The sequence below is a fragment of the Macrobrachium nipponense genome, chromosome 15, assembly GCF_015104395.2.
Source record: "Macrobrachium nipponense isolate FS-2020 chromosome 15, ASM1510439v2, whole genome shotgun sequence".
Classification (NCBI taxonomy): domain Eukaryota; kingdom Metazoa; phylum Arthropoda; class Malacostraca; order Decapoda; family Palaemonidae; genus Macrobrachium; species Macrobrachium nipponense.
Window position 1 is genome coordinate 72506621 of NC_087208.1, and position 22813 is coordinate 72529433.

General features: G+C 36.8%; 1 protein-coding gene across 13 annotated transcripts in view; it reads right to left on the bottom strand.

Moving 5' to 3' along the window:
- Positions 1–838: 838 nt before the first annotated feature.
- Positions 839–22813, bottom strand: part of LOC135195049 (serine/threonine-protein kinase N-like) — a 665525-nt gene continuing 643550 nt past the window's right edge. For 10 of the 13 annotated variants that reach the window (XM_064221389.1, XM_064221391.1, XM_064221388.1 and 7 more), the window contains 5 exons: positions 5100–5312; positions 4012–4359; positions 3475–3846; positions 3096–3344; positions 839–2960 (listed from right to left, as the gene is read on the bottom strand). In XM_064221389.1, the coding sequence (XP_064077459.1) occupies positions 2817–2960; positions 3096–3344; positions 3475–3846; positions 4012–4359; positions 5100–5312 (1326 nt within the window). In that variant the 3' untranslated portion in view covers positions 839–2816. Of the gene's footprint in view, positions 2961–3095; positions 3345–3474; positions 3847–4011; positions 4360–5099; positions 5313–22813 lie in introns of those variants that run through there. The other 3 variants (XM_064221385.1, XM_064221386.1, XM_064221387.1) reach the window with 3 other exon arrangements.

Consider the following 22813-nt stretch of genomic DNA (forward strand, 5'->3'; position numbering starts at 1 on the left):
TTGAGAAATTTATCAATTCTTCAGTTGCATAAAAAACTGGTTTACCAAGAAAGGCTTTCAAGGATTTTGGAGGCTAGTCCTCCCTGTGGGAATGCTTTCTTCTTTTATTTATCTACTATGGCTTCCATTATAAATTGTTGGATGAAAACTTTACTTCAGTTAAATTTCTGGTCAGTGTGCATGCTGTATAAAACTTCATAATTCTTATCCTTTTCATTCAGATCTTCCCCAACTTTTTATTTTTCACTATGTAGTGCTATATTTAAAGTTAATTCTGGACTGATCAAAGCCTTGCAATTAAAACATTGGAACTTGGAAAGTTCTAACTGGGTCAAAATGCTGACAATAATATGTAGTTTGTCACCCCTTGGGTGCTGCTCTGGACGCTTGGTTTTCTATGGTAAAGGCCCAATAATGTTGCATTTCTGTTGTACCTTACATTATAAGATTTGTGTATTCCCTCAACCTGCCGTGTGTGTGTTTATTTCTGCATGCATTTTCCCTCTTTATACCTTGCTACTTAATAGTAATAAAGTAGTTGTAAGCTGTGTGTGATAAAATTACTTGTGAAAGATAGATCTTATCAGTATGCTATATAGTAAAAAAAAAATATGTGGTCAAAAGCCAGATTTTTTGGGGGCCAAAAAGGTGCACTTTGAGTTCAGTTAGATTTCAATTGTAGTATTTTTGAGTTGTCTGCTTCGCAATAGAATTTCAGAATTTTTGTATTTTATTAGATTCAGACAAATTTGGGCATAACTGATCAGTTAAATAATCCTGATACCAGTAAGTTAGCAATGTAACAGAATAAACAGGATGAATTTAAAAGTCAATCATATAAAATATATGTATAAATTTATTTAAGACATAATAGCTACAAACAGACTGTTAACCCTACTCTCTCTTAACCATCTGTACAATACTTAAAATTCATATTGACCCGCCCAGTGTGCGGTTATTTATCTACACCTAAAAATAAGTTATAAACAGAGACAAGCACTGGTGATGTAACACAAGTCCTAAATATTATACACAATCCTAATAAAGCAAAAGTAATAATATCAGACTAAAAATCAAATCTGATTCATTCGGAAAATTCTTAGTAAAATCATTCGAGCAGATCAAACGCAATGAAGTCTGAATAATTTTCCATTTAATAGGTAGAAAGAAAAGTTAATTTCCACATATGCAGTTGTTATGGCAACGGGATTTTGGCAGCAACGAAATATTTAGCGAATGTATACCATTAATAACAATAAAATAATAACAATGAATGTCCACCATCAAGTGTCTGCTACCAGATCAGTGCTTTTTTTTTGTTTTTGTTTTTAACAGCCACTATAATAACTTTATACAAGACCGAACATTTCATTCATAGAATTACAAATACATTATTTAAAATATGAGAAATCTACAGGATCAGTAATTGCATAATTTACACTAGGCATCCTACAAATGTCAATAATCATCACTGAGTCTGAATATAAAAAATGAAAAAAAGAAATGAGTGGATTCAATGAATGAGACCACCATCCACACACAGGCACAAGTACACATGGCTATACGATGACTGACCTGCACTATGACAAGTGTTATCTGAGCATTTGATAAGGGGAAAGAAAGCGTACAAGTGCTTCTATATGGGTGAAGTCACATTTCTTCGAACCACTTTAATGAAATGGGAGCCCTTAGTTTCTTAGCTCTAGTAAAGAAAAAAGTTGGGGGTTGGTAATGGTACTGAATGGTTAGGTGTGGGTAAGGGAGGAGACTTATAGATAAGGAGGATAGGGGAGTTCAATGTTCCGCTACCTCAGACAATCGGTGCTCACAACTTCATGGGACATAACTTGACAGGGGCTGCAGTAGTTTCCCTCAGAAAACAAATTTCATGTTGAGTTTGGTGTGAGTATTCCAAGAGGAGGAACTGGGAACCTTTATGAAGTAAACGATGTGTATAATGTAACAATATATATAGATATATATCACATCTTTCAATAAATATAAGTGTATGCTAGTTGCATTTCGAAGTTATTAACAGGAAAGGCCACAGGTTATCACAATAAGGGATTTTAGAATTTGGACGGGCATTCATTAATTCCAAAGCTCATACAGGTCATCTTAAGTCCAAAATGAAAAATGAAGATTAGAAAAAGGTGATTTTCCCATTGTGTACACAGGATTCATCACAGTGCTGGGTACTACACCCGTCATCACTTCCTCAGCCCAGGATCTCTGTCCATTTCATCTTCGGGTAAATTTTGGGCCAAAAGCGAGGCGTGGCGGTTTCAACTGTACCAGGAGTTGGGTCGGCAACAACTAATAAGGTTAGTTACAGCGACAGGTCTTCAAGTCATTCTAAAGATAGTGGCCTATGTACAACCATTGGGAGGGTAAGATGACTTTCTTTGACAGGCAAAGGAAGAGGAGAACAGTTCCGCCAAAGTATCCTGCAACTCCATCTCTGTGTCAAATGATTGCGTTACCACAGGAAAGTGTAGCTATAACATCTGATGGTACCATACCAAAGCAAGTTCCACTACAGCGGAATAGTACTCGTGCTTTGTTAAAGCAACCAGGCTGTCTCATACAATGAGCAAAGATACTGGTCTTCTTCTATGTACACCTTACCAGCTGCAGATGCTGGTGGTAGTGGCAATGTTGCTGCTGCCATATAAAGGAAGCTGCTCCAGGCATCAGATCCCTCTTTTGTTCGAGATGTGCATTTATGGCCTGGCTGGTGGCAGTCAAAGGACCTTCAGAAGAAGAAGCCCTCTCCATTGAGATTTTGCCTTCCTGACCTCATCATCATGCCCTGCTCAGCACCAATCTGCCATGTAATTGAAGTCTTTGAAGAGGGTTTGATCATTGTCACTCAAGTGACGGGGATCCTTTGGAGGAGTCAAAACAGGTTTTTCCGTTGTAAATTCTTCATCAAAGTTACTAACATCCTCGGGAGAAGTCTGAAATAAAGAATAAATTTAACATTATTCCTTCTCTTATACTGTGTGAATTAAGTGACTATAAAAAAATCAATATAACATTTTTGCAATTTTGTGATTTTATGTAAGCTTTATAAAAACATTCCTGACACTTACCACGGTGGGTACAAATGGTGGTTTGACTTTGCGCTGTAGGAGGTCATCCCAACCAACGTTACGGAAGAACTGCTGTTTCTTGACATCTTCAGCATCTTTTTCACTCGCTCCTAATCTTCTGTCTGGATGTTTTCTCAACAGTTTCCTCATAATAGCAACTGCTTCAATGGACAAAAACCTGGGATATCTGACTTCATCATTGACGATGCTATCAAAAACTTCCTCTTCATCATCTCCAGGGAAAGGAGACTGAAACAGAAAAATAAAACATGTTTAATGAATACGTACAAATAAAATGTATTAGGTGTGCTTGACTAAGATATGCAGCTTGAAAGATTTGATCAAATTTATACTGTACGAATGCAGAACAGAGCCTTACCTCTCCTACAAGCATCTCAAATATGAGAACCCCTAGGCCCCACCAATCAACTGCTCTGGTGTAGGATGTTTCAGTGAGTACTTCAGGTGCCAAAAATTCGGGTGTTCCACAAAAGGTTCCAGTTCTGTCTCCATACCCCATGCCCTCTTTGCACAGCCCAAAATCAGCTATTTTTACATAACCCTCTGTATCCAGAAGAAGGTTGTCTAATTTGAGATCTCTGTAAATAATTTTGTTGTCATGGAGATACTGCAAACCTAGAACCACACAAGCAGCATAAAAAACCGCTCTTGGCTCATCAAAAACATCTGCATGAATGTGCATCATTAGGTCACCACCTGCAGCATATTCCATTACGAAGCATACGTGGCTCTGTCGAATATAGAAAAGACATAATTAATATATATATATAGTTTTAAATTAATTTAATAGTATTTCATAAATCTGACCAAAGTTCTAAAGGACATAACTAGAGATCAATATGTTGGACTAGACAAAATAAATTCAAACATGTTCATAATTATTTTTTCCAACTACCTCTGTTTGGAAGCAGGAGAACAGATTGACGAGGAAAGGATGTCTAACAGAGTTGGCCACCTCAAAGATGCGCTTCTCCGCAAGAAGACTTTCAACTTCATCTCTGGCGATGATGTCACCTTTTTTGAGAGCTTTGATGGCAAAATATTCACCAGTGTTCTTGTACTGCCCCAGAATAACCTTGCCAAAATGACCTCTTCCCAGGACCGAGATGAGGCGAAACTGGTCCATTCCCATGGAGCCATATTGAGAATTCCGATAAGTCTCGTAGGCTGAATCCCGGTCGCGGTCAAACCGTGACAGTGGTAATCGGCGGGGCCGAACCTCATCAACATCTCGTCCACCAACCTAAAAGTAAAACTGTGTGTGAGACTTGTGTACAATAATAAATAATTTTAGGACATGACAGTCCATTTATTGACTACTTTGGAATATGAATTAGGATAACACTAGATACTGTTTTTAATATAACATACGTATATTAGGAACACACACATGCAAAGAGCTTTCAAATTGTTGCAATGACCAGATCACATGAGAAAAGCTAGAATAAGCATAGATACATTGATAGATATTTATTTAATATTAGAAAAAATATTTACATATTAAGAATGAAGATGATCAAGTCAAAAGCAGCTAAGCAAAAATTAAAGTAAGACTTAAAGAGCTAGGAATGTCAAAACCATGCCAGAAGAACCAAGGATTAGATGTCTACCGTGTTTAAGTGTCAATCAAGGGCTGAAGAAGTTCAAGGGTAAATTGGTTATCTTGGAAAATAACTCATTGTGGAAACATTAAAAGGATTACAGGGATGAGTGAGGTGTAATAAAGATATAAAGTTAGTTTTTTGAATGAAGAATGGCTATACATCAGCATCATACTATACCCGAGTAGTAAAGATTTTTTTATTTTTTATAGCCACACACTGAGAGACTGCGCCAGCTCAAGTTTGGTAAATATACACAAGACTTGTTAAAAGCATAAAAACTGCCAGTGAAACATGATAGGGGTTACAGTATAATGTACAATATTCTGTTAACTAGGGGAGGGAGGGAGGGAAAAGGGAACCTCTTGTGGTGGTGGTGTACCTGGTCGTCTGGCAGGTGGACATGATAAGAAGGCGGGGAGGACGAGCGAGTGTGGGGACTACCCGCCTCGGTCGCCAGTTCCTCCACCTCCTCCTCCTCCTCCTCCTCAACCTCCTCGATACTGACCTGGCCCTCAACGGGGGCCGCAGGGGCGCCCACGCCGCGCTCAACCACCTCACCCTCGTGCAGGAAGTTGAACTCGTTCAGCGCATTCTGAACATCAAAGAACAACACAAGTCACTACACAAGAACAAGGAGAATTTACACTACATCCTACCTAAAGAGGTCGTTAGGTTTGGCTGAATTTTTCACGACATCATATCTGCGATACAGGCCCTCTTCTATTATCTACCTCAAGAGAAATATTAATCTCATCTATTTATAAAATATCTTATCTTATGAGGAAAAGTAACCAATGAATCAGGCCTGTGTTAGCAATATGAAGTCGTGATCTTTGACCCAATACCAAGTGAACATGATGCAAGAGAATCTCCATAGTGTGTGGAAGATCCCATTAAAGAATAAGTCAAATCAAACATTTTGCAAGAATGGAAACACAACTGCATTAAAATATCTTTCAAGTGAGCAAACCTAGATATTAACCAAAGATTTCATTTCAAGTCAACAATTTGGAAGAGTAATCATAAGTGGGAATGAAAAAACGGTAGATACATGCATGGATGCAACTTTAAAATTATAAAGACTATCATGAAAGTGATAGGAAAAGGTATCTGCGCTGGTATTTTTTAATCTAAACAATTTGAATTATGCTAAAGTTTTATCTCCACTACCCCTTAAAGAAACAGCTTTTATGGTATGCATATGGTTTTTCTAAGGTTTCCAAATTTTATTTGTAATGATATACATACATGATATACGCCTAAGTATTCTCTTACTGTGAATAAACTCGCAAAATTTATAAATACACATATTATTCACAAAGTATTATAATATATAAAGTACCTGTAAAAGGTTCTGCCACGTTTCTGGTTTTAGGACAGCTTTGAGGAGGTGCACTAAAGCCCTCATATTGATGTTAAGAGTTGAGATTCCTTGAATACTGAGGACAGCTTTAATAAGCGAAAGGACACTTTGTTTTTCCAGTTCTTCGTCGGTATGTGAAGACCTTCGCGGATGAAGTGGACTCCTACCAGCAATTGCAGTCACCATCTTGCTTGATATAATTCTCTTTACCTACAACCAATAAAGTCTATGTTTTCGTTCACGTGAATTTACTTCACACCAGTCCGATAAACATTTTCCGATTTTAAGCTCTAAATTCCAGCTACCGTTTCGATAGTTGATTCTTCGACTGCTCTTTTAAGCTTCTGCACTAAAGGTCTGAGACGAACTGACGCTCGGAGCTGAGGACGCGGTTTATAAACATTCCCTGATCGAAGTTATCTCTCTTGAATGATTAGAACGTGATGCCGATAACGACTTCTTGAGATAATGCTGCGTCAGATGAACGATCAACTTACACTAATTGTTAAACCTACCCCCACGAAATCCTTCTCTAAATGCTTTGACGCAATTCTATATATATACATATACATACATATACACACCCGTACCAACTTCAAAAGCTATCTGGTTGCGACGGCGAATAACAAGAGAGAGAGAGAGAGAGAGAGAGAGAGAGAGTTTTAAACTATTCAATAATGACTGCAAATACGCAAAAATGTTAATGGGATGCAATACAATACAATAAGTTGCCGGTCACGAAATACAGATATACATTTCACTATTTTACGTGAATAAATTCTACGCAAGCAAATGTAATTACCTAATCCTACAACAATGAGAAACATACACAGGCTTAGTATTCAATGTAGCACGAAAGTCTGCGTGCTTGAGCATATCATAAGAAGGCGAGTGAAAACCGGGACTTGGAACAAGTACTTTCGTAGTTTATTCTATTATTCTACATTTACAGAGCTTTATATGCAAAACTTAGTGGTGGTGGGCGAGGTTACAGTTTTATATGCACAGTTTTCCTCTCCTTATCACATGCATATGCAAACAAGCTTATACGACTAGCAATGCATACTGGATTTCATTACCCCATACAAATCACCCTACCATTATTGGCGGATTACATTGAAAGTAGCTGCTGTTATCAACTGAAGAACATCTAAGCCCCCGAAAAAGACCTTTTCTTGGCAACGGTACTCCATTGACACATCCACAGAAATACCATACAACTTTCATAATATAGATTTTCTAATTTTAAAAGAACTTCTATATGATTTCTTTCGATATATTCATACCACATTTCATCAGCTACATGTTATGTAATAACACGAATTTTCTTCATTTCGTGGACTAGGATATAAACTGCGCAAATCGCTTATTTGATGAAGGATATTATTATCATTCTCACTCAAATGCCTTTGTCCCTGGCTCCGGAAGATGGCGGATAAGCATTTCCATTTCAGGTGCTGTTACTAGCAAACTAATAGTGCACAATACAGTCTCTGGTGCTGTTTCTTCACTAGCAAACTAAGAGTGAACTATACATCTGGCGCTGTTGCTTCACTAACGCAAACTAATAGTAGCCACCATACAACTAAGATTCCTTGGGTACACCAGTTGTAGAGTAGAATATCTTTTCACAGAAACACACACTCGCTTTAAAACCCAATAACTATCAAATAACGCAAAGGATCGTTTCTCCTGCTATATCAGGTGACATCCTTTCACGACCACGTTTACAATGCTACTGGTCTACGCTTCCTCTAAGGATGCTGGAGGACGTCATTACAGATAGACTTTCTGGAAACAACACATGACGTCAAACATCCTTTACGTTTATGTTTTCCCATTTGTTTAATAACCAAATCCCTGGCATTGTTTTTTGCTAAATCTTGATTAGTATCCTGATAGCTGGAGAGAGAGAGAGAGAGAGAGAGAGAGAGAGAGAGAGAGATAGGCAACATTGTGTGTATGTATGTATATATATATGATATACTATATAATATATATATTTACATATATATATATATATATATATATATATATATTAATTAATATATTATAATTATATATATATATATATATATTATAACTGGAATTTGATGTCTATTAATGCACTAAAATAAGAAGTTTGAAAAAAATAACCTGAACACGAACAATTTATTTTTAGTAATATTAATATACGTTTTCACTTATTTTTGGGCATCAAATACTTTTCAAGTTATCTTGATAAACATATCAGCGAAGCTAATAATAATAATTATAATAATAATAATAAAAGACGCCTACTATATACACACAGTAAGGCTGCTCTAGTTTGGAAATGGTGCTGGCGCGATCGGCAAGGGGTCACAATGAGGCACTAAGCAAATAGGAATTCTGCCCCTGAGAAATAAATTCTGTGAATTCAAAAACAGACCTCAAGACACAAGGGCACTCTGAACCTTCTACCCTGAAGTTCATTGGCAAGGAGTACCCAGGATCCCGTCTCTTTGGATCATGGGAGTACCAGGACCCTAATATTAGGAAGATCTCGATTAAACCGGCTTTAAACTGCTGGTTCTGCGCTGATGGCACCTTGGCACTGAAACAGAAACCAACAGCTTACGATACTGTTCTCCCTTACTTTTTTCTTAAGCAACACTATAGAGAAACATGAACGCGACATGACAAGGAAAAGCTCTTCTTAGACTCGTGAAGGTAAAAAAATGAATAGGGGCAAACGTTTGTAAAACTGCTGAAGTGTCTCTATTGTCCTTGTGTTATTCACACACAAATAAAGCTGTTGAATTCCTTTTCACATAAAATGACTTCAACCGTATGAAGTGAATAAACTCAAATGACGGTTATATTAAGAAATACAAGGACTAAAATGTAAAGTTACGCAAAACGTTATTAAGTATTTGTGAATATCGAACATGATTTAGGAGATAGAGACAAATAATAAATAGCAGTGCACTGACCAAAGGCAGTCTTATCCCTAATCATACGCCATCTATGCAAAAAATAAAAAAATTTTTTTTTTTTTTTTTTACAATTGGTTCCTAACTAGTGATTTAAAAAAAGTCTATTCGGTTTCCTTTCTCCATGAGCTATTTTCAGGATTTTTCTGTTCCATATAATTCAGTGAAAAACAAATGTGATATCCCGAAAGTCTTACGTGCCTTTAAGGCAAATTTAAATTCATTTTAATTTCAAGTAAAAATTGTCATCTACATGTCAGAAATACAAGAAACTACTATGAGAGAGAGAGAGAGAGAGAGAGAGAGAGAGAGAGAGAGAGAGAGAGAGAGAGAGCCAATGCCTAGGATACTATACTCTAAAAGGCCTACGAACTTCCAACCACAGATAATTCAAGGCCAATAGCATCCGATACTAACGGATGGTCACCAACCCAGAACCGAACAAACCCAACATTGCTCAACTTCAACAATCGGAAGGCCATCGTCCAGCGACCTAAGTACATATTTTTAATACAAGTAACTTTTATACCGATGATTTACTTGGATTTCTTATCAACTTTATCTTGACAACGCCACGGAGCAAAAATGGCGACCCAAAATGCATTGAATCTGGTGCGCGCAAACATTCGGTCGATCACGTAGGCACCCAACTCTCCGTATTCGATTATTTTATCTTGATAAAAGTTGTAAAGTTCACTTGCTTTACCTTGTGATAAATTAAGGAAGGACCATTCAGTTCAATATTCGCTGAGCTCACAAAGACAGGAAGGCCATAATGGCGGCACATTTCTTTCATAGCCCAAAATTGACAGAGTAGCCAACACTTTTCATTTTGTTTGCATCTAGACCTTGTGAAAGCTTGCTTCGTATCAGTGTATGCACATACGTATTAAATAACATTATAAATAAGAGCAAGACTAATTATTACACAATCCTGAATATATGCAATAGTAGCTCATTTTTCTCACATCGTCGAATTTCACTGGTGATACAATGGATCTCGGATGTTAAAAGATGCTCCTCTACTTACTTCACGACATCCATGAACCAAGTGAGACATAAGAGATGTCATAATATATAGCAAAATAGAGCTGACACTCATGAATGATGTAACTTCTTTTATTGCGTAAAAAAAAAAAAAAAAAAAAAAGGAGAGAGGAGACGAGAGAGAGAGAGCGAGAGAGAGTGAGAGAGAGAGAGAGAGAGAGAGAGAGCGCTTTGCAAACTACAAGGCCTACGATAGTTTTCCGTCGTCTCGCCTCAGTGGGTGAAATATAAGATATGCATGCGTTACATTTCTTCTGACAGCACCCAAAAGGTTATTTAAACAATTACAGGTCCTCTTTGGTGGGATGACCGCGTACTTGTACAATATTTGACGTGTAAAGTTGCAAAGTTATTAGCAAAATTATTTGTGCAATTATTGGAAATCCCCGAGCGAGTGAAATTCCAAGAAAGCCAGGGTCATTTTTTAGACGAGAATAAAATGCGCGACAAATCAGCATTTTGGTGTTCTTTCTTTGGGTGTTCGAGGCATCATGGTTAAGTTAGGCTTCTTTGTCTTTTCATACATTTAGGACTGTGGTAATTCAGTTAGGACCTGCATTTTGTATAGTCTCATGATACAGTTACAGAGAACTAAAAATCGTCATTAAATGCCCAAACAGAGAAGTCTTAAGAGGCAAGGCAATGAGTGGCAGATGATGCTATAGGTGTGCCTCAAGTGATGTCTGCTGTAGATCAAACATTGGCTTACCAGCGTATTTTAAACAAGCGAAAACAAGTGGAAAAAAAAGGAAAAAAAGGCTACTCTACACCATAAAAATGAAAGTGTTTCTAAATATTTCAAGACCAAGCAGTCATGCTAAACAGAAATGAGTAAATAACAAGTAGGTGGGCGACGTTTAGGAAAGGTCACTCCCCCTTATTATGAACATGAAAAAAAAAATTATTTCGCTGAAACCTGTTACCAATTCCTAGAAAATGTATCGGGGTAACTTATAATCAATTCTGACTCCTTGAATATACTGCCCTTATAGTTCAGCGACCAAGAACAATATACAAGTATATACAAAGTTCTTGAGCCACAACCGGCAGACAATACAAGCGACAGTATTTTAGACAGAGGAAAGCCACCCACGATGACACATCGACAAAAGCGATACTTGTATCCAGCGCGAATTGGAGAAATTCTGAAATTTAGATCTACATGAATCAAATCACGAAGGAACCCTGCCTGAATTGCAAGAACCGTATAGTCTTTGGATCTAAATGCTCAGAAGAAATGGTTAAAAAGTGCTATCTAAAGATAAATATTGTATACAGTATGCTTCTTAATGAATTAATCACTGATACACTATATCTGAGAGAGAGAGAGAGAGAGAGAGAGAGAGAGAGAGAGAGAGAGAGAGAGAGAGAGAGAGAGAGAGAGAGAGAGAGAGAGAGAGAGAGCGAGCTATAACCTGTCGAGTAAACGGGGAAGCAAGAGAAATTTAGTCTCATAAATGTTAAGAAAGCTCAAGACCACGCGAATACGACAAAGATGCATATTGGTAAAACTACTGTAACTCAATTTTCAAAGGAATATAAACAATCCTGGGATAATATTAAATAATAAGTTGATGTATCTTAAGATCTCGGGAAAGTCTTTCAAGAGAACGCAAGTCACCCACAGAGCCCAAGAAGCTTATATCAAGTATAGTATGTGGTCGCTAAAGATGTGGAATAACAGAGTGCAATTTCTTTCGACATTGCTCAGTGGAATTTTCAAGCAACAAACATTGCAAAGACGGCTCTGTTTTACACGTCTATTACAAAGACGACTCTCTTTCACAACGTTTTCATGGCATATAGAGGTCATTACATTAGGATTAAAAATTTCATAGTGAGGAACAGCTGCTTATGAACATGGTAGGTATTTGGATAAATCAAGGCGTTGCAAAAGACATTACCTAGGATTTCTGAGTCTTTGTATTTCTGAGAGTCTTTGGTTTCTTTCTTATATCTCCTCAGAACGAAGATAAGAGTGCAGGTCTGGGCATACATTAATGTTCTTTTCCTCTGTTAGTTGTATTAACGCAAATTAAAGGAGATTTTTAACTTAGGTGCACAATAAGAACATTATATTTAGGGGGGGCGCTTTGTTATAATGGATTTAGTCTGACATTTAATTCCAATTCCATTCTCATCTGGCTCAAGTGTCATCTTTTCATATGATCCTTTCAAAAAATGCTTATGGCAACATTCCTAATAAAATACCACGTAGGAACATTGATGAACTTCATTTGGGCCAGACAAGCAAGACTCGATAAACCTGTATATTCAGCCAGAACTAGCTAAGAGAATCATGACATTATTGGGCACAGTGCCAAAGTGAATAATCACACAGGACTGATTGATCCCATATTAAAGATGATATAAAAATGCAGTGTCCGGAAACTTCCTTTAGTCTGCATTAATGCAACAAACAAAGACTGCGGTATTAATTCAAGCCCAGGTCTATATACTCTTGACACTTGATTCTATAAAAGATGTTCAAAGGACTTTAAGAGAGACACTAAAGAATGTCAGTAATCCTAAGTAATACCCGTTCTTTCGCTCGTTTTCTTCAATCACCCGAATTAACCCTAAACATCTATCCTCGCCTGAAGATTTAATCCAAATGTGAGTACCTTCGTATGCATTGAAATGGTTATATAGATTTAATTCTTAGATGTTGTTTGTAAAACTATGTTGCCTGTAATCTTTTGTTCAAACTCGTGGCTCCACTGTACGTCGATTTATTTAAAATGCGCCACTTCCTCGTGGCCATATGCACATTATATTTCAAATAACATTTTTATTCCCGAGATAGACGTTAAACAGATTAAACATAATTACAATTATCAACAGCATAACGCGATCAATCTCTAGCTACATAGATTACAGAACAGAAGAAATACTAGAAATGCACGCACATGCAAGCGTGTTCACCCTCAATGTCCTACTACAAATGATACAATTCGTCAAAGGATTTCATACGATTGTTCTCGGTTGATGTGTCAAGTTTTTCAGTTCATGAGTGTAATTCATCTTTACGTTAAAACTGAAAACAAAAATACCCACGAACTATTATCTATGCTCTTTGCCAGTACAAGATACCAAGCTAGCAACAGCTTCTAAAACTAATATTAGTAGCTACTTAAAAAGTTCTTATGTCCGCCATCTCAAGGTTTAGTCTTGGTTGTCCACACCTTCCCACTGTCTTGAAAGATATCAGGCAAGATAAACCTGTAGTATCATCACCCCGGAATTTTGAAGAGTGGCCACGACATCTAGGAAAAGGCCACACAAGGAACAGAAATTCTCATATACACTCATAACCTACCACCGTTTAAGGTCAAAACATTACTTCCTTCGAAGTTTTGCCAAACTTCTCTCCTTTTCCTGCTTAATTTCTTTTATGAGAGAGAGAGAGAGAGAGAGAGAGAGAGAGAGAGAGAGAGAGAGAGAGAGAGAGAGAGAGAATTTCTAGGATTGTATCCAACCCTTTATCAGTATCTACTTATGATAATAATGAAGATATAAATTTCAAAATGCTAAAAACTAGACCACGTTATCTGTAAACCATCACGTTTCCGAAACTGAATAACTCCACTTTTTCATTAATATTTCCATTCATGGTTAAGTTATTTTCGGTAAAAAAAAAAATCATCATCAAATATATCACTAAAGAGAGATAGAGAACTGGGCAGTAAGACAGAACTCATTAAGTTGGTTAGCAAAACGAACTCCTGGGTCAATTAAATTCTTATTTTATTCTACTGTCTTTAGTTTTTTTTTTTTTTTTTTTCCCCGCTCACACCGACGGCCCCAACTGGCTACACTAATTTTCAACGTTTCAATAGAAAACGATTGACCCTATGAGTCTGGGGGGGCATTTGGTTCCATGATAGGTCACCCTGAAATAACCATGCACGATCTTGAATTCATTATCACTTTGATAGGTAGCATGCCAAAGGGTTATCACCACCTCTTGACTTCTGAACCTTCCTCTCAGGTGGAAGCTGCGATAAAAAACTGCCTAGGGACGGAGGAGGCTACAATTACCCGCGATAAGTACAAACCAGCTGTGATTCTCTGCTATGTCCATTACCACCAGTTTTTAAGATAAAGGCCCCTCCCGTCACTCAAAATGTTCTGTTTATGAATATGCGAGTAAGAATACAGTAGTACTGCAGCTGCTGAATAAAATTGGACATCAATCGAGCTCTCTCTCTCTCTCTCTCTCTCTCTCTCTATCTCTCCTCTCTCTCTATCTATATATATATATATATATATATATATATATATATAAAGAAATATCAAGGGTTATATAACATAGCTCGTGTAATAAAAACTTGGCCGAAAGACAGTTGGCAGATATATCTAATAATACTGAAAAAAGAAAAAAATGTCGGCATTTATATATATAGATATATATATATATATATATATATATATATATATATATATATATATATATATATATATACATATATATATCCACAAATTTTACCACTGCTTACAAATGACCACTCCTCTTTGTTATATGCTTTTACGTTTATCTTTCGGATCTTTCTTAAATAGTGACCCAAGGGTTTTAACCAGATATATTTACAAAAGGCTGTAAATATTACAAGGATAATGACCCCAAAGGAATAACAGTCCTAAATAACGACACCCGAACTTAGCTGGAGGTCTCTAACTAGGATAGATCCGATCTTGAAGGAGAGAGAGAGAGAGAGAGAGAGAGAGAGAGAGAGAGAGAGAGAGAGAAAACCAACAACTATCGACGAAACGAGACAAAGACAAGTCTTGACTATCATAAGCAAACTGAAAGAGCAAAGAAAGACAGAAAGAGCGACAGAATCTGGAGTTACAGTTCAATTAGTAATACGAACCAATGTTCCTGTTTTGTGGCAACCGCTGCCAACGCCGACAGTGAACACTGATACGCTGGTCTTTTCAATACGTCCGCTTGGAAACCTGTATCTCGCAAACAACGAGTTCCCTTGACACGATTCATTGCAAATCAAATCTATTCTCTCAAATGTACAGCCCTAATTATTGCATTACATCATACACGCTGAACTAATGGTCAATATCTCCTTAGCTAACGTTTTCAAATAAGTTCTCTTTTCTTACTTCAAAAGACGCGAATTTTGAGAAGTAAAAAGCAAATAAGTCTTTACAAGTACAAACGCATCCATTCAAACGAAGAACTTGCTGAAACTATTTTTATCATCAAAGTAATAGCACTTTAGAAACCGTCTTTACTCGTAGGGGGAAAAAAATGGTCGTTTTACCCAATAATACAATTACTTAACTTACAGCGATCGCTTTCCAATGGCCACCTACCACACCAACGTCAATGGGAACTCATGAAGGTTTAAGAACTACCCTTCTGCCTGGAAAATTTTTTAAGCAAGTTCAAAAACATAGGAACATGTTACCTACATTTTTTTTTTTTACATTGGGACACGTTCGCATGTTAACAGGTAACAGGGAAGTGTGTGTATGCGTACGTATGTATGTATATGTATGTAAGTACGTATATATAGGTGTACGCAAGCAGATGAGCAGATGCACAAAAGAAAAAAAACTGTAAATCAGGACCGGCTTTGCCTAAAGTTTTCTTAGAGCTATTGAAGATGTCTTAAAAAGCTATAGGTGAAACCAGTCAGGATTTATACCAAGTGTTTTATTTTCTTCCTGTGATGTATATTTACACTAGGTATAAATACATACACATACACACACACACACACACACACACACACACACACATATATATATATATATATATATATATATAACATACATATATATTTACTTGGTGTAAAAAAAGAGAAAGGGATGGATCATAGTAAATTACATATGGAAAAACATAAATACAACTAATGTATCCTTTCCTGACACACAACTAGTAAATGATGAAGTAAGTTTGACTGCAATTGAAAGAAAAGAAATAAATAAATAACAAATGCGCCGAAGTTTCTTCGGCACAATTGAGTTTTCTGTATAGCCTCTGCAACGTTTAAGCAAGGCCACCAAAAATAGATCTATCTTTCGGTGGTCTTTGTATAATGCTGTATGACCGACCTGTGGCCTGTCCTACATTGTTGCCAGAAGCACAATTATGGCTAACTTGAACCTTAAATAAAATAAAAGCTACTAAGGATAGTGGGATGCAATTTGGTACGTGATGATTGGAGGGTAGATGATCAACATACCAATTAGCAGTCCTCTAGCCCTGAACTGGATGGATACCCTCACATGAGTAGGAATAACAGGTTTTAAGGGGTGAACGGATTCACTCATGGTGAGCGTCAATGTTACGCTCGGGCGGGAAAGAGTTTCCATTACTTCTATGGCCCAAAAAATCTCTAATGGTAACTTTGAGACTGGCTCAGAGCAACAAAGTTGGCGGCTTATGAGTTAGTTGTCATCTAGACTTCAAGGGGCATGATGTGCTTCTCTTCCTTCCATGACGTCTTTTTATTCATTTGTTCATAAATATACCCAGAGGCTGCTGGTTTTAGTTTGTATCTTTAATGGTAGTATGTCAGGCATAATTGTAATTTTGCCTAAAAAAAATGGCAAGAAATATAAGAAAAATATGTCAATAAAGCTACTGGACCTTCTATCTCGGTAAATTTACGACAATATTTTACAACAAATACATTTCGAATTTACTACTGATTTTTGTTCTTATCTGTTTTGATATTGTATGAGCTGTAATTATAATTTACAAAATAAAATAAAACTATCAAAAAAAAACTTGTATAACTTGGTAAAGTTTATGACTGTCTTGTAAAACAGGCCCCACAAGGGGTTGTAGATAGTCTTTTTCAACTACTCCTGAAAAGTAGGGACCATTTAAAAAAAAAAAAAAATTACACCACGTGCATTTGCAAATCTTATTCTTTCCACTGATTTTTTTTTCTTAAATTGGCCAACCTTAAAGGTTCCCTGGCCTAGGGTGCGGCATATGTATTTTTTTTTCTTCGCCCGATTCTTCAGTAGTTTTTAAGACCTGAGGGCGGACAGAAATAAGTGCAGACGAATAGACAAAGCCGGCACAACCGTTTTCTTTTACAGAAAACTTAATTTGAGTATTCTTATCCAAGTATCTCAAAATATACCATGCACATAATCTTCGTGTTTAGCGACGTAAAGATCCAACGCCTAAAACAACCGAAAACTATTGGTAACCTCATATAGGAATATGGTTGCCACCTACTTAAAAATGAATCTTTTTAGATCGTGATTGGCTGACTAGATATTTCTAAGTCCTCCAAAATTTAATCTACCAGCTATATTGCCGTGACTTTAATAACAAAAGAATTCGTAATTATATTTAACCAAATTTCTCTCGTTATCTTGAAAAAATAAATACACAAAATGCCTAGTAGTATTTCTTAAATTTAAGCACGGGGTCCTTATCAATTCATCTGTTCAGGAAGAAATTATCTTAAAACATCGCCAAGTTATCGAGTAAACAAACAAACAGATAAAACTGGTCAATGACCCGTGAGATATCTGGAAGGTATCACCTGGCAAAACATTAATTCAAGAACATTGCAACTCACGAGAAATGCGGAAATGTGCATTTCAAGAAGAGATTTTATAGCACTAAGGACAATAAGCTCGCTACTATGTCTCCCTCCACTTATCCAGAACACAGTACTTTCCAGTACAACTATCTTCACTTTGACAGAACGACAAATGGTATTCGAGATATGTTTGTTTTTCTTTTAAGTCAATACACAACTTTCGCATAACGTTCTAAATATATTTACGGGAAAATTTATTCGAATACCAACTTTCTTCCATTGTTAACAATAATCTGAAATTCACCTCGCTCTTTTCATTTAGAGACCAAGTAATGGTGTATTGTCTCTTCTTCAACTCGTCAAGTTTTATTTCAGGCAAGGTACTGTATTGTTTATGTATAAATTTGAAGAAAAGATTCCACATGGGAGAATGAAAATTGCAGACGAAAACACATGCTAGAACCACTGAAAACCTTTGTGCCGAATTACGGATATTAATTCATTTATGATGATGATAATAATAACAATAGGTTCTTCACAGCACAACTTGAAAAAATAATCTAAGTATATATTAAAAATACTCTCATTTTACAAACAATTACCAATGTTACGCGTTTGGAATGTGACGGTATGTCTCCGACTGCATAAAGATCACGTTCGCATAATCGTCGTTAAATTAGTGAAAAAAAGTTTAGAACGCAAATCACGATCAATTATTCCAATACCATTTCAATAAAAGCACATGGCAAAATACTTTTCCTTTGTAGGCAACATAGCTGAATGTTTCTATCTTTTCCATTACTATGCACTGAAGCGCAGGTTCCGTAATAGCGAGCTAAATTCAGGAAACACATTTAATAAGACGAACTGCGAAATACTGATCCTGTTTCCACTCTTATAAAAATTGATGCCATTTATAGAATCCTCTTTTGGGGTATATAACGTAAAATCAACTCTTCTATATAAAACTAATCAATCGTAACCTTGCAGCAGCAACTTGACAGGGAAACAGGGAAAATGCAGTAGCTATGGCTGCGACTTCATGTCGTCACTCTCTCGAGTAACTCTGCCTGCTCTTCACCCAGGGGTATTTCTGTAGTGCAAAGCTCAGACCATCTAGATTAAACTAACAGCTACAGTTGCTTGGCTCGTCTCAAACACATTCTTACCTATCAAGCACAAGCAACGGTCTCAAAGCAGTGTTGTAGGATTGCAACCCTATATAAAAAAATAAATCGGTAAATAATTATGAGAAACAGTAATTGGAAAACATTTAAAAATTTAAAAACTTTTTTTTACGAATTAAAATTACATATACAGAAAAGAAAATAAATTATTCTGCCAACTCTGCAACAAAAAGACAAGCATCAAAGAGCATGAAATTTTTTTTTTTCTCTCTCTCTCTCTCACAGACTGTAGGTAGGTAGACAGACGTGCATTTTATCCATATTGCATTGTTTCGTGACAAACTACGGTCATTAAAAGCTGACGCAGTTCCGATTTTTTTCTTCTACAGGCGAAGGTCACGGGTATTATTGTAAGAAAGCACGGAAAACTCAACTATTGCCGATTACAGTGGGCGGAAAGCTGTCATGTAAAATTTCACAAGAGTTTTTTTTTTTTTCTCTATTTTCCGTGTGTAGTGGACTTTCCATTATTTAACTTTAGCCTGCTGTCTAAATAGTTAACAGCTGGTCTTTGCCGAATCTCGATTAAAAGTTCAGGTATCGATTGATTCTCTTACACCCTATATTCAAGTTGTATAATTAGTTTTTTTTTTATTGAAGAAGGCTATAAAGTTAACATCAAGTTTCTAGCAGACCAAAACTGACTTGTCAGACCTTAAATTCGGAGGGCCATCCTCGGTGTGCTAACTTTGTAGGCCCCAATAGACGCCTTCCTGAACCTTGGACGTCTGAAATCTCTCGTAGGGCCCACGATAACCCCCCCCCCCCCCCCCCCCCCCCCCCGCAGGTAGTCTTAATTGAGGTTAAAATCCAACATTAGTATTATAGCTAAAATTACGGTTTCAGCTTAAAGTGTAACTGGCAAAGAATGTGTGGAAGATGTACTCCATCTATTCACAAGGAAACCGGTACAAGTGAGAGTAGGAAATAGCTGCCTATACTACTTACTTACTGCTGGGAGAATCCCCTTGGTCCGTATAGGGATGGCTTGACGATAGCTTGAAGCTCTCGTACATTAACCCACAGGACTTTAGACTAAGGACTGTTGGTCAGTCACATTCTACAACCAGACTGACCAGGAACGTTCTAGTTCTGCGATATTCTTCGAGCCCGTTTTGGACACGGGAGATTGGGTAATTAGAACTTCAAGAACTAATCAAGAAGCAGCCTTTTATAACCAGACAACTCATATGAAGTTACCACGGTCCGAAATGAATGACTTTTCATACTGCTCATCGAAAGAGGATAAGTTGAAGCTTATGAGCAGTAATAAAGAAACAACTGGGCTTCTATTCTTCAAGCAAAGCCGTTTTAGCTTTACCCGCACATGTATATCATAAATGCTTTTACCGCCTTATTTTCCACCGGCAATCAAGACTATTGAAAAACTGGTAAACTTTCATTCATTACAACTGAGAACCGAGAAAAAGGTGAATAGCATACGTCCATACAAACAATATATATATATATATATATATATATATATATATATATATATATAGATATATATAGATATATATATATATATATATATATTATATATATATATAGAATAACTTGATCACGAAGTATATAAAACGTGATGCTATGTATAAATAAAGGTTTTTTGCCACGAAGGAAAAAATGAAAAAGCTTTTTATTTTTTCCTTCGTGGCAAAAAACCTTATATATATATCTATATATTATCAGAACTCTATCATGCTACATTATCTTTAAACAATAGATACAGCGCAAAAAATATTAAAGAAAAATGGACATAGTAAGCAACTTGATAATTAATACAACATTTTCCGAACAAGTGCCTTTCTAAGGCTGGAACCACCGTGAAATATTGTGAGCAATATGACCTTTCATGGATAGATTTTCTGCAGCTCTTCCTTTCCACATTAGAACTAGAGAAATACAGCTGGTGACGAAATGATCACACCTTCTGCAGCTTTCCTGGTGTTCAGAAAAACACAGCAGTATTTTGTTAAAACTCTGGATTCATCTTTCCAGGAAAGACTGGCGCCCCACAAACAAAAGGTATGGAAGCAACTGGACGCTCAGCTGAGAAAGGCAGATGTCAGGTAGAAAACGAAATCAGCAGAGAAAAGGCAGATGTCAGGTAGAAAACGAAATCAGCAGAGAAAAGGCAGATGTCAGGTAGAAAACGAAAAGATTATTCTTGTTATCAAAAATATATGTAACTGTTGTGACTGAAAACTGATATTTCTGCGTTACAAAGTTTTTAAACAGCGTCTTAGGGTATTCATATCATTAAAAATAGTAATTGGAAAAATGTTTTTCCATGTTATTAACACGAAGAAAAGGAGTTTCAGTGCTATTAAGGGAATGTTAATTATTAGAAAATGAAAGGAATCATTCATGTTATAAAAGATCAGAGCAACGGAAAGGGTCTTTTGAGTTACCATCCCGAGCCATCCCAAATGCTCATTAGCATAGTTGCATCAAAGGGTTTCGATAATTGCTTGTCATACTGACCTTCGAGAGCATGGAAAACCTTGGAATGAGGAAGACACCAGATGGAAGCACGAACAAAGACTATTACCATAATTACTACGTGAATCGACGAGAGCTTACTCTCCTATAAAACCAAAAGAAAAAATGAACTTCCATAGCGGTGGCCCTTTGTGGCGCTATGTGACAAAGGTGAAGGACGAGGAGTCTGATACTAAATATTGAGAGCATTTAACATATTTAACAACTATATTAAAGAACTAAAACTCAGGCATTAATGTAAGATCGAAAATGAAAGTATACGTTTCGTGAAATACAGGCTTCAGGATAAACCTACAGCACTGTTGTACTTGCACTCCAAAGAGTGATTTGCATATTATTCAAACTGTACATTTCATGAGGAACACCAAGCCAATGGTCTTGAACTTGCAATACAAGTTTTACTTAAGATGGAATGGACCCCTCGAAAACATACAGCAAATACGAAAGAATTGGTCATTTGTTCGTTATTAAACGAAAATTAAATCTCTCTCTCATATGGGTATATATGTATATGTAAATACATGAAATATTTAATTTTTAGTAAATAACGAACACATGAACTATTATAACTCGTTATATAATCAACAGCCATTTAAAGGAGGGAAAAGAACAATTTGAAGACGCACCGTTTTCTGTAAAAGCAGCCGTTGGACTACAAAGAGAGCGCGCGAGTGCCGAGTGGCAGCCAAGGGAGGGAGAGCATCGCCGTAGACTTTTGCCGCAACATCGCCGCCACTCACGCCAACCCTGACGTTAACACGCTACCGTACAGCTATACTACATGCAAGAGCACCACGACACTGTATTATGAGAACGTCCGTCATGAACGTGAATTTAAATTAATGTTGTATAACATCTCTGGTATTGTTGTTTTATTCATAATATTCTTCTATTTCTAACATTTATTAAATTACGCCTCCGAAAATATTTCGACAAACTATACTTGTACGACGAGTATATCCGAGCTACGAATGAATATCAATGAAAAGTAGGGAAAAAATTGCACCATTATCGACCAATATAATATCTTTATGCAAAATGGAAAAAAAAGCACTTCTCCTATTGCGCTCAAAGAACCAGACACGTGTTTGTGTGTTCGACAAAGTCAAGCAGAGAGCGACATCATAACAAGGCGAAAAGACACAGTGAGTGTGTGAAGAGTCAGGGCGAAAAACAAAATGAATAAAACCATCTTGTGCCTGGATCTGGATGCGACGAGGGATGCACATTCGGAAACTGGTAGGTGCCCAAACGAACATGAATGAAGGCCAATATTGGCCAGTGAGGTAAAGAGTTATAACCGATAAATAATTTTAAACGACGCAGAAAATTTTGAGCCTGATGAAATCAGTTGATCGATATTGCGAAGAAAATGCGGTCGAAGGTAAAACTCCAAGGCATTATTATATTAGCAGAAAAAAAGAAGAAGAAATTACACAACGAGATGACTGACAGGGCAGATGTTATCTTTTTTATCTCCGTCGTACTTCTGATGAAGTTCTTCTATCCCA